Here is a 12,915-nt window from a genome sequence, read left to right as displayed (position 1 = left end):
CTAGGCCATGTCAGAGGGCATTTAAGAGACAACCACATTGCTGTGGATCTGGAGTCATATGTAGGCCAGACCAAGCAAGGACAACAGATTTCCTTCCCCAAAGGACATTAGTGAACCAGGTGGGTTTTTACAACAATTGACAATGGTTTCAAGGTCATCGTTGGGCTTTTAATTCGAGATTTTTATTGAATTAAGATTCCACTATCTGCTGTGGCGGGATTCGAACCCCGGTCCCCTGGGTCTCTGAATTGCTAGTCCAGTGGCAATACCACTACGCCATCGCCTCCCCAGCTTATTGACTAATTTAACGTTCAATAAATGTGTCTGTTGGTTTATTGTCTGAGTTACAGTCTGACAAGAGTGTATGTTTGATGAAAATCAATTCCGATGCAAGATCCTCAACCTGAAATATTAACTCTCTCTCTTTCCACAGATGCTGCCAGACCTGTTGAGTTCTTCCAGCATTTTCTGTTTTTATTTCAGAACTCCAGCATCCACAGAATTTTGCTTTGATATAAGTCTGCATATTCTTCCACCTATCAAAGACAGGGCAGCATGAATGTATTCTAAGCTGGAGTACAAGTATTTTTTTGTTCATTCATGGCAAGTGGGCATCGTTGGTAAGGCCAGCATTTATTGCCCATTCCTGACTACCTTTGAGAAGGTGGTGGTAAGCCACCTTTTGAACAACTACAGTCCATCTGGTGTAGGTGCACTCAGCGCTGTTACATCGGGATTTTAATCCAGCAACAATGAAGGAACAGCTATACATTTCCAAGTCAGGATGGTGTGCAGCTTGAGGGGAACTTGGAGATGGTGATGTTCCCATGTGCCTTCTGCCTATGTCCCTCTAGATGGTAGAGGTAGCAAGTTTGGAAGATGCTGTTGAAGTAACCTTGGTGAGTTGCTGCAGTGCATCTTGTACACAATGCTGCCACCGTGTGCTGTGGGGCAGGAACTGAATGCTTAACATGGTGGATAGATGCCAATTAAGCTTTGTCCTAGTTGAGTTCTTGAGTGTTGTTGGAGCTGCACTCATCCAGGCCAATGGAGAGTATTCCATCACACTCCTGACTTGGAGATGGTGGGAAGTCTCTGGGAAGTCAGGTGTGAGTTACTCACTGCAGAATTCCCAGCCTCTGACCTGCTTTTGTAGCCACAAGATTTATGTGACTGGTCTAGTTAAGTTTCTGGTCAATGCTAACACCCAGGATGTTGATGGTGGGGGATTCAGCGATGGTAATGCCATTGAATGTCATGGGGAGATGGTTAGATTCTCTCTTGTTGGAGATGGTCCTTGCCTGCACTCATGTGGCACGAATGTTACTTGATTCAAGCTGTTTCAGTATCTGAAGAACTGTGAATGAATGACAATGATTCTCTGTTCAACCACTGAATCTTGTGCATTTACCTGGGGAATGGATAGACATAGGCACACTCCGCCTGACCTTAGTCAACCAATTCACACTGAACATAAGGAGAATACCTGGCATTCAACTCAAAAATTATATAATTAAAGAATCAGAACCTCTTGGGTTTTGTTGCCTGACTTGAGTAGTTCCCACTGTGTTGTTACCAACCTCTACTTTTTCTCTCAGCTCTTTAAACATGGACGGGATCACTTGTTGTTCCTCCACCTGTTGAATCTCTTCCCTGCTCGGCCAAATATCATGTAGGTAGATTTCTTTCCCGTCGGAGTTTGTACCTTGAAAATAACAGCAAAATATTAATCCCATTTTTTTCAAATTAAACAGATGAAAAGCAGCTAAATGACAAATCACTCACCTAAAGGTTCCTTTTCAAAGTCTATGTTAACTGTACCAGCGATGGCATATGCTACTACTAATGGAGGAGAGGCGAGGTAGTTGGCACGAACACAGTCACAGAGGCGGCCCTCAAAGTTCTTATTTCCAGAGAGAACTCCACATGCAACAAGATCACCCTGTACCACACAAAGAGAGAGAGAGGGAGGGAGGGAGGGAGGGCAAGAGGTAGCGAAAGGAAGGAATAGAGCGCGTGTGAGAGAGCATGAGAGGCAGGGAGGGGGAGGGCGAGAGAGGGAGGGAGGGTGAGAGGCAGAGAGAGGGCGAGAGGCAGAGAGAGAGAGAGAGAAAGAGAGAGAGGGCAAGAGGCAGAGAGAGGGAGGGTGAGAGGCAGAGAGAGGGAGGGAGAGAGAGAGGGAGAGAGGGGAGGGAGGGAGAGAGAGGGAGAGTGGGCGAGGCAGAGAGAGAGAGTGAGAGAGTCGGAGGGGAGGGGGGGGAGTTGGGGGAAGAGAGAGAGAGAAACTCAGTCAGTAATTGACCATACAATCTTCTTCAATAACTGCAGAGGTTTAGAGCTGGGAAAAATAGAATGAACCCCAATTTAAAATTTACAAGTGAACAGCTTTCCACGGAGTTTCAGATTGTAAAATGGCATGCAATGAAAATTAAGCTGCAGTTGCATAATTGAGACACACAAAGTCACTACAAAGTGATTAAGTCTGAAAAATGTTGAGAGTTATTTGGGCCATGTTCCCCCATCCCCAATTCATAAACATTTCCAAATCTTATATATGATAGTGCATTTTGTTTTCATACGTTGAAAACATTAAGCAGGCATTAAGTGACATTTTGAAACATGTTTCTCAGTGCATCCACTGTCGTAAAGGAAACTCCTCTTGATGCAATGGCATCTACAAAGCAAACATCTGATTTTACCTGTTGGATACCAGCAACAACAGACTCTGGCAAAGGAGCAGTATTCCCAACACACGTCGCACAGCCATAGCCAATAACTTCAAACCTGTTGCAAAAAGATAGACAAGTACTACTTACACTTCCGCTTGCAGTATATTTGCTAGGCCAGTGGGGTGACTTATACATATAGGCTGCCAATACCATTACCCAGCACAAGTCCATTCAATAAAGGACTGCAAACGTTATGTGCGTCTCATTTCCACAGATGTGCTTCGTTAATTTGTACAAACTGAAGAGAAGAATGCACTTTCCTGGACTGAGTCCACTCAGGAGACTCTCATCCATACTCACAGCGTTCAACCTGACAGTACCTTATTCCCAGTACAGCAGCTGTTCACCAAGCTCTCCATGTACAAACTACAAATAGCTTTCAGCACTCTTATGATTAATGAGCTCTCTATTGTGTCTCACTCATTGCAATTAAGTGCATGTTTGAAATTAGAAAGGATGAGAAGTACCCCCTGCTAGGCAGTGAGGGACAGAGCTTCTGGCACCCACCACAATTTACGAACATATAAATTAGGAGCAGGAGCAGGCCACACGGCCCCTCGCGTCTGCTCCACCATTCAATAAGGTTGCGGCTAATCTGATTGTAACCGCAATTCCACAACTCCATTAGTTACCCCTAAATAAGCAACTTAAATCTACTCCAGAACGTGTCACAAAAACACTGGAAGTTGGCTTCTCTCACTTTTAACAGAGGAAATTAATTTGGAGTCACCCTAACTTCATTACTGAATAGGACCCACTGACTTGAACATTTGAAAGCACCTACCCGAGGCTGTGCAGGTAAGGCAGTACACCGCTGGCATTCAAGTAATACGTCACCATCCCACTTCCGGGGGACAAGCTGGTTTTAATGTAAGGTTTAACAGACAGGCCTGCTTCAATGGCCTTTTTAGCCAGTAAACCTGGTGGAAATAATTAAACTTTGAATAAATATGCTTCACAGAAAGACAAGAATTAATCTTCATGAATATCTAATATGATCAGTGAGGATTGTCAATTCTAAATTCAAAAAGGGTTGCATTTATTTGGCACCTTTCACAACCTCAGAATGTCTCAAGACATTTACAATCTATTAAATACTTATGAAAGTACAGTCAGAGCTGTGATGTAAGAAGTGTGGCTGTCAAATTGCACACAGCAAGCTCTCACAAATAACAACATGAATTGACCAGATAATCTGCTGTAGTGACGTTGGTTGAGGAATAAATATTGGCCAGGACACTGTGGAGAACCTCCTTGCTCTTCATCCAACAGCATTATGGGATTTTTTACATCCACCTGAGAGGGAAGATGGGGAATAAAATCAAAATGGTGGAACTTGTGACGAAAGATCACAACTTTAAGGGCTTCTCTGTTTCTCTCTCCACAGGTGCTGACAGACCTGTTGAGTATTTCAATTTTCCATTTTTATTTCACATTTCCAGCGTCCACAGTATTTTGCTTTAGGGCAGATGTCTCATGAAACGACAGCACTTCCGACAATGCAGTGATCCCTCAGTACTGCACTGGAGTCTGGATTTTGTGCTCAAGTCCCTAGAGTGAGACCTGAAACCACAACCTTCTAACTGAGGGGCAGGAGTGCTACCCACTGAGCCATGGCTGACTTGGGAAGAATTTCTTTCAGGATCCAGCATTCTAGGGTAGGTAGTGACAATATTCTAACTGAAGCCAACTGTGCCAACCATCTGTCTTAAATCCAACTTCAAAAGAACATGTTAGAACTGCCCCCAAGTAGTTGTACAGCCTGCTGATTCTTCTGGTTAAGCTCGTACAGATGAATAATAGGCAGGTTTCCAGAGGGTGCCCTGTGCCCATGGAACCAACATCTTGGCCACGTCTATGAGATGGGATTGGGAAGGAAGGGAGAAACAGGGCAATTGGTCTCAATCTTTAATCGTTGCCTTAACCTAAACCTCAGAGAAACACTCCTGCCGCTAACTAACCCTCAGAGAAACACTCCTGCCGCTAACTAACCCTCAGAGAAACACTCCTGCCACTCACATGAATCATTAATCCCACTCCCTCAGAGAAACACTCCTGCCGCTAACTAACCCTCAGAGAAACACTCCTGCCGCTAACCCTCAGAGAAACACTCCTGCCACTAACTAACCCTCAGAGAAATACTCCTGCCGCTAACTAACCCTCAGAGAAACACTCCTGCCGCTCACATGAATCATTAATCCCACTCCCTGACCTGCCCAGTCTTTTTCCAGCACCAAACATCCTTATTACCACCTCAAAATGCCATTTCTGCTAAATTAACGAGCTCTGAGTTGCTGCCTTTCATCTCCAAGGAAATGAGCTCAGAATGCCAAAACTCCTTCCATGCTCATCATTCTTCAGCTGGATTCAGACCAAGGTCCCAAAGATGAACTCACAACAACTGAACCTTTTACAACATCCTGTCCCTGAGAAATTCCAGATAGGAAACAAATGAAATTTTATAGTAAACTAGTTTGATCATAAATATTTACTTTACCTGCCCCCAGCATGACAGATGGATTACAATTATTTGTACAGCTTATTACAGCGGCAATGACAACAGAACCATGGGCGAGCTTATAATCTTTCCCTTCAAACTCAATGGCAACAATCTCCTTCTGCTTTTCTGGGAGAATCTGAAACCCTTTAAAGCCAGCCTGCACAAAATGGAAATTAAAATGCAGTTAACACAACTTGAGACAAATGGGTACAGAATTATACATTTTTGGATGGGATATAGAAAAGATATTTTAATAAGCTTGAAGTCTATTACAGTTTACCATATATAATTATTATTATTCTCCAACCACTGCTGTTCCAATTATCCCTGGGCTCCATGGGTCCCATATTGGGTGCGGTGTCAAGGGTTCTTCAGTGGCCCAAGAGGAGGCCATATATGCCCCATTGAACCTATGCTGCTTCTCTGTGGAGAAGTACAGCTTGTTCCATCCTCCCCTTCTCTATCCATGTTGATCTGCATGTTTATTTCCTATCAAGTGTGGACCTCAACAGCAAATGCCAGCTATTAGATCACAGGTTGAGAGGGGGAGAGGAGGAAGGAGAAAGGGGAGGGTTGCTAGGAAGTGAAGACCGAAAGAGTTCATGGCCAAGCCTCATCCTGTTCTCAAGTGACTACATATAGGGTCACTAGATAAGGCATTAAACCAGAGGTGCAGCAATTAAGTTCAGTATTCCACCTGCCACTCCAGTAGAGATTTGATAACTTAGCCCAGATGGCAGCTTGAAGCCTGTCCAGTCTAAATAACTCAGTCATTGTGAATAATTGGGAGAGCAATGACTGTGCTACCCAGCAGCACTGCCAGACTGTGATTGGCATCCAGGATGAATGGAAGGCACAGTCAATTACTTGACCCAGCAAGGCTCTCCACCATGTCCTGATGAAGGCTGGAGGTGTACAATTTCAATTCTCCATCCCATTCTGACCTCTCTGTCCTCAGCCTCCTATGCTGCTCCAATGAAACACAACACAAGCTCGAGGAGCAACACCTCATCAAAAGATGAGGCACTTTACAGCCTTCCGGCTTTAACACTGAGTACAAAAACGTCAGACCATAACCACTGTTCCTATTTTCTTGGACAGCAGGTGCTAGTGTCTGAGGAAAGTTCATCGATCTGAAACATAAACTCCATAGATGTTGTCTGTTCGGCTGAGTGCCTTCCAACATTTTCCACTTTTATTTCTAATTTGCGGTTTCAGTTGAAGAAATAGCTCAGGCTTGAACCTAAATTTTCTAACATCTGACACAGCGGCTTTTGTCGAAGGTCCCAGTGTCATCAAGATTCTGAAAAACTGCAACAGTAATGTCCAGTTTCTAGTATGCTACACCCAATCCCTTTCCATTTGTTTTAATGGAGCTGCGAGCTTGCTTAAGTGAGTTAATAATTCTTAAAACAGCAAAGAAATTTCACATAAACAGCTACCATACAGTGCAATTTTCACTCAAGGAAGATTTTCTGCTAGTCAGCATCTTTTCTGGCAGTTAACAAAAACCTGTTCCAGTATTCAAGTTCCAAAAGCTGTTCAGTACTTAAAAGGGTTAAGTCAGCATTTTCAATTTTCTTGTTAAATTAGATTGTTTCAGCAGGTCCCATGACTGGAATACCAAGTCCCAGAAGCTGCGAATTACACGCGCCACTGGCAGAACTAAATTGTAATCTTCTTTCTGTGAAATAATCTTTAACAGATCAATGAAAATCTGGGTCTTAGATCTAATGACTCAATAACTAGTCATGTGAGCCGGACAAATTTACATCTGGAGTATAATTTATATTGTACAGCTTCACTATAACGTGGAACACAAACCTCCCTTTTCCCTACATGATACAAATTTTGCACTGGTTCTCTGAAGATTTGCTCCATTAAAAGGATTCACATCTCCCACAGCTTTTGCTAATAAATTATTTTCTGTGACCTTTCACAGGATTCCACACCCAGAATTAAAATACAATGCAGTTTGCCAATCTCCAATAAGTCTAGGTGTACACACCTTTTCATTCAGGCTGTTCTGAAAATCTTTCTTCATGTCATTTACCGCAACTCTGTCTTGTGGCCGTTTTGGACCACTCACGTACGGGACAATAGAGGACAGGTTTAGTTCTATAACCTAAGGAATAGATAGAAGACATCAGTATACACTGCTCAGCCTTAAGATAAACAAATGTCAACAAAGCAAGTATGCAGAATTTCATTTTGTATTCCCAAAACCTCAAATGAAGGGATTGGTACACAGGCAGTTCTTTGACAGTTGCCTCTTGTTGGTGTTTTACGATTTCGAACTCTAGTCAAAGTTGAGGTATGTACCGTTTCTATGAAAAACCTACTTCCATGCTTTCACAATGCTCAATGCCAGCGATATAACTGGATGACCACACTCATAATTCCCCATTGCAACCAGGGGGAGCTCCTACACAAAACATCTGCTTCCAAGCTGCCTCTAAACAGCATAACTAAAAACATAAACGGTAGAGGGGAGTAAAAAGAGATTTAATACAAGAGACACACTCTTTACCACAAACTTGCTCACCCCAAAAATTGTCATACCTAACATGAGCTTCTTTGTGTCTTTGTAACTATGTTTTTACTGTCCTGAACACTTTTGCAGAACTTTGCATTACGTCAAGATGATTCAACAATTGATTTTATGGGGTTACAATACTAGGAAAATGCTATAACACAGCAAATAATTTATATAGTGCCTTTCATAATTTCAGGATGCCCCAAAGCACTTTACAGCCAATGAAGTACTTTTGATGTGTAACCACTATTAGGTTGTTGGATTTTCTTCAATACAATTTGCAAACAGTAATCTGCTTTAGCGATGTTGACTCAATGATAAATATTGATCAGGACATGGGAAGAACTCTTCTGTTCTTTTTCAAGGTCGTGCCAAGGGATCATTTACATCAACTCAAAGTGGGAAGCCATTCAGCTACTGTGCCTGTGTTGGTTCTTTGAAAGGATTATTCAATTAGTCTCACTCCCCAACAATTTGCCCATAATCCTGTAAAATTTTCCCCTTCAGGTATTTTCCATTTGCCTTTTGAAGCTTACTATTGACTCTGCTTCCACCACCCTTTCAGGTAATATATTCCAGATGGTAACAACTCACTGCATACATTCCTTCCCTTGTGTTGCCTCTGGTCCTTTTGCCAATTATCTTAAATCTGGTCACCAACCTTCTGTCAGTAGAAAAAGTGTCTCCTTATTTACTCTTCATGACTTTAAACACCTCCATCAAACTTACCCCTTTCCGTGCTCTAACGACAACAACCTGCATTTATATAGTGCTTTTTGTCCAGCAAATTATTCCAAGGTGTTTTACAGGAGTGTTATGAAAGGACATGTAACAGAGAGCCCACATAAAGAGATATTGGGGAAAAGGTGTGGTCAAAGAGGTAAGTTTTAAGCAGCATTGTGAAGGGAGAGCGAGACAGAGAGAGAGAGAGAGAGAGAGAGAGAGCGAGCGCCCATTTCAGGACATGGAGCCTTGGGAGCTGAAGGCAGGGCCACTAATGGTGGAGCAATTAAAACATGGTTGCTTTAAGAGGCCAGAACTGGAGGAGTCTAGATCTTCTAGGGTGGGGCTAGAGGAGATTACAGAATTAAAGAAGGGTGAGGACACAGAGGGATTCGAAAATCATAGGTAGAATTCTAGTAAATCTCCTCTGCACTTTCTACAAGGCTAAATGCTAATTGTATAAATTAAGATTGCGTCTACAGCTGGGGTGGGGGCACTCATTGGACAATGATGTGCACATATAAAGAAACACTCTGCCCCTTTAAGAGGCAGTTAATTTGTTAAATTAGTTTATTGGTATACTCAAAATGAGTATAAAGAAACAGTCTTGAGGTCTTCCCCAACCATTGGGCTCCACAGGGGCTGGAGTGCATAATCAACAGTCCTGGAAACAATATTTTAATCTGATTTTACAAGTTTCCTTTGCTTTTGATTTTGTTACAGTGCCCCTTTGAGGGGCTGCCAACTAGTTAACTTGTTTATTAGTTCATTTGTTTTTATTTTTATATTCAAGAGTATAAAGAGACACTCTGAGGCCCTCCATGACCAGTAAATGTCACAGCGGCTGGAGTGCATCATTAGTCCTGGTAATGATATTTAAAATTTAATTTGATAAGTTTCCATTGGAGTTTTTGTTTTCGTTACAGTGCCCCTTTAAAGAATGGTTCTTTAGTAAATTTGATTTACTCAAAAGAGTATTAATAGACACTTCCACCAATATGCTTGAGGCCTTCCACAGCCGGTGGGCACCGCAGGGGCTGGAGTGCATCATCCTAATGGCCATCCTAATTTGATAGGTTTCCACTGAAGTTTTAATTTTCTTTTACCATAACCTGAAAGTGTCCCTTTGAGGGGTTGTTTATTTGTTTTATTAAAAGAGTATAAAGACACACTTATTGACACTGAAGGCGGCTTGTAAAGTTACGAGCTTATACGTTTGTGATGTCTCAATCTGCGAATAAACCTAAAACTCAGTAAAGACTGATTTCTGGTCTTCTCCTTCAGCAACTGGCTGTCAGATGTTTAACAATGACATTCCTCCTAAAGTGTGGTGCTCAGAATTGGCCACATTGCTCCAGCTGCGGTCTAACTTGTGATTTATAAAAGGCATAGCACACCTTCCTTTCTTTTGTACTCTAAGCCTCTATTAATAAAGCTAAGGATTCCGCATGCCTTTTTAATAAACTTCTTCCTGCCAACTGCAAAGACTTGCGTATGTACATCTCCAGGTCATTCTGCTCCTGCACCGCCTCGGCCTCCAAAATTGTATCATTTAGTTTAAGTTGCCTCTCCTCATTCTTCCTACCAAAATGAATCACCTGCGAATACTCCGGGTCTTCTGATGGATTCTGATAGTTCCTGAACAGTTTCACAGCTTTTAAATATGTTTCCACAGCTTCAATCTTTGTTTCACCATAACCTGTAGTGTAAAAAATAATCATTAAAAATGTTGAAGGAAAGAAGAACTTCATGACAGTTGAGAGATTCTATAAATTCACCAGTTCCTCTCACCTGTCTGTTTTAAGTGCCGCAAAGTAACATCGTCAACTGGGAAAAAGCTCACGGTAGCACCATATTCAGGACACATGTTTGCTATTGTTGTTCTGTCCGCTACAGAGAGCTGGGACACACCTGGGCCAAAGAATTCGACAAATTTGCCTGAAACTCCTACTTGCCTAAGATGCTGGAGGGAGCCGGGTGGGGACGATTAAGAGGGAAAAAAGAATTAATCCTCTGCTCTCTTTGCTTGCAATTTGGTTAATATTTCAACTTGAAGGGTAAAAATAAAATTCCAAAACCTTCTCATACCTTTGTTACACTTAAAACAACATCGATTGAAGTGGCCAAAGGGTTTGTGGTCCCAACCAATTTACATCCGACTACCTCGGGTAAAGTCAATGTGACTGGCTGGCCCAGCATAACTGCTTCACTTTCTATCCCGCCAACCCCTGGAAAGCAAACAAACACTCATTTTATTCACGTATGTGGGATAAAGAACGGAGCATATTTACAGCGATCAAGCAAGCATTTTGCAAACCGTTTTCAGACATAACTGCAGAGTGGTTGCAAATTCAGCATAATATTAGCAACCTAGCCCAGATCCAACAAACACTCCACATAATGCGTAGGCAAGAATTTATTTTCAGCCCAGCAATTAGATATTATGTTGCATGACATCATAAATATCATATTTTTTATTAATCATACTATTTTCGAACCAAACATGTCACAACATCAGATGCTTAAGTTGTTTTTCACACTACAAAGGTTGTGTTATCCAATACTTTACTGAAGTACCTTAGAACGAATAGCATAATGCAATGTTTTTAAAGTCCATTATTGGTGGAGAACACTGGATTTGGTCATAAACTAGTCTAAAACAGCTGACATTTCTTTCATGCATCACAGAGTTTAAAAAAAGGCAAATTAATTCTTACTGTTTACTTAAATGAAAATACAACTGTCGGTGCAATGTTAATGTTCTATAACCAGAATAGGAATGTGAAAGTCATCTTAAGACAGATTACCTTTGCATCATTATCCCGGAGATAAATTTTTGGAATTCTACATATAACACCACTATGATAACATTATCATAGGCTACAGAGTTTCGATAAGGGTTATCACCACCTTCTCAGGGCATTTAGGGATGGGCAGTAAATACAGCCTTTCTGGCACACCCATAACCAGGAGAACAGAAAAAGGATTTCCAGTACAGCACTGGACTTCTAAACATTGGGTGAGCAACCAAACTGCGCTCAAAATCTACCGCAGTTGTCAAGAGCTACATAACCATTTTCCCTCAGTAGCAAGTTCAAGGTCCCTTTAATTTTGTTCTGGGTAATTGGAGAAAGAGATTTCACAGGCAATTTTTTTAAAGCCGTCACTCTTTTTCTCATACAAGACAAAAAAGGTATTTCCTTTATACTGTGTAGAATAGATATTGGAACCAAGTTGATTATCCCAACCAACACTCACTTAAACTTTGCCGAGGTAATATGCTCAAGTCTACAAGCTCCAACACATGTAAAGGATTTGAACTGGCTACTGCAGTGGTTCTTTCATAATTTCAATTGAAACATCCCTTTTCAAATGAATTTGCAAACATGGATTCCCCCTACCTCACCAACCTATGTTTAAATTACACTATAAAATCTTTGCATATTTATATTTCTGAATGTAAGGTTAATCAGTGTCCTGTTAAAGGGTCTTGCATGAAATTCTGCCAGGTATGAGTGAACACGGATGTGATTGGCTAAGGTAACCGGACAGGTTCAGCGACATGCCTGCGCAATGCTTCACCACATGACATCTCCCTGCTCTTCCTGGAGTGGGATTAGACTCAGTGCTTCCTCGTGGGAGTTTCAGATGAGATTCTCCACCACCCGCCTGTTCACGGAATAGCTGCTGTGTTTCAGGTTTCTGCCCTTCCCGCTCTGCTGTTCACCAGCCTGCCTACTTCCTGGCGCGCGGCATTTCTGCAACTGCGGCTCCGCCAGTAACTGGGATGGACAACAGCACACCCCCCAGCCAAGGCCGTCACAGCAGCCTGTCGCATTCATGCTAGTTCACGTACCACAGTTTAAAAATCATTGACCTACTGAAGAGGTTTCATGACTCCGTGAAGTCAGGTGGTGAAGAGTAGAACTGGAGCCTAACCTTACACTCTTATTTACACAGATACTCATCATAAACATGCGCGTCCTAACCCGATCACTGCTGCTCAGTCTGCTCCAATATATATCAATTGAATTTTAAATTCCGCAAACTGCTATGGTGCTTTGAAGGGATTTGAGGCTCTCTGGCATACTAGTCCATTGACATTACCACCATGCCACCCTAAACCCATGCGTTAATGCCCACCACCTGCATACTATCAAACACAATTAATATACAATTAACAGCGAGTGTCTCTCTCTTTATTCTGGCTTTGTTTCTCAAATATCAACACTAAAAATGTCAGAGGAGGTGAGGCTCACAGTACAGAAAGTGAATGGACATGCGAAAATGGCAGTGCAGATGAACATGGTTTTTACTCCTTCACATTCAGCCTTGAAACCATTCAAACCAGGTCTTCGGTGAGGTCACGAGTGTTTCGACAAAAACATTCAGCAAACCCAGTTTACCAAGCCCAACTAAGTCATTCC

The 12,915-nt window shown here is 42.1% G+C and overlaps 1 protein-coding gene across 3 annotated transcripts in view; it reads right to left on the bottom strand.

Annotated features, from left to right (window-relative positions):
- The window catches only part of ireb2 (iron-responsive element binding protein 2), a 53,033-nt gene that overhangs the window by 16,288 nt on the left and 23,830 nt on the right, over positions 1-12,915 (bottom strand). For all 3 annotated transcript variants that reach the window (XR_005941833.1, XM_041178301.1, XM_041178300.1), the window contains exons 8-16: positions 10,577-10,716; positions 10,280-10,451; positions 10,087-10,187; positions 7,238-7,354; positions 5,227-5,386; positions 3,514-3,649; positions 2,700-2,784; positions 1,786-1,942; positions 1,581-1,705 (exon numbers count right to left, since the gene is read on the bottom strand). Coding sequence is in view for 2 of the 3 variants with exons in the window: in XM_041178301.1 (XP_041034235.1) it covers positions 1,581-1,705; positions 1,786-1,942; positions 2,700-2,784; positions 3,514-3,649; positions 5,227-5,386; positions 7,238-7,354; positions 10,087-10,187; positions 10,280-10,451; positions 10,577-10,716 (1,193 nt within the window). In the remaining variant the exon portion in view is untranslated. The remainder of the gene's footprint in view (positions 1-1,580; positions 1,706-1,785; positions 1,943-2,699; positions 2,785-3,513; positions 3,650-5,226; positions 5,387-7,237; positions 7,355-10,086; positions 10,188-10,279; positions 10,452-10,576; positions 10,717-12,915) is intronic.

Source organism: Carcharodon carcharias, chromosome 32 (genome assembly GCF_017639515.1).
Source record: "Carcharodon carcharias isolate sCarCar2 chromosome 32, sCarCar2.pri, whole genome shotgun sequence".
Classification (NCBI taxonomy): domain Eukaryota; kingdom Metazoa; phylum Chordata; class Chondrichthyes; order Lamniformes; family Lamnidae; genus Carcharodon; species Carcharodon carcharias.
Note: the sequence above shows the minus strand (reverse complement) of the source record. Positions and strands in the feature narration are given on the sequence as shown.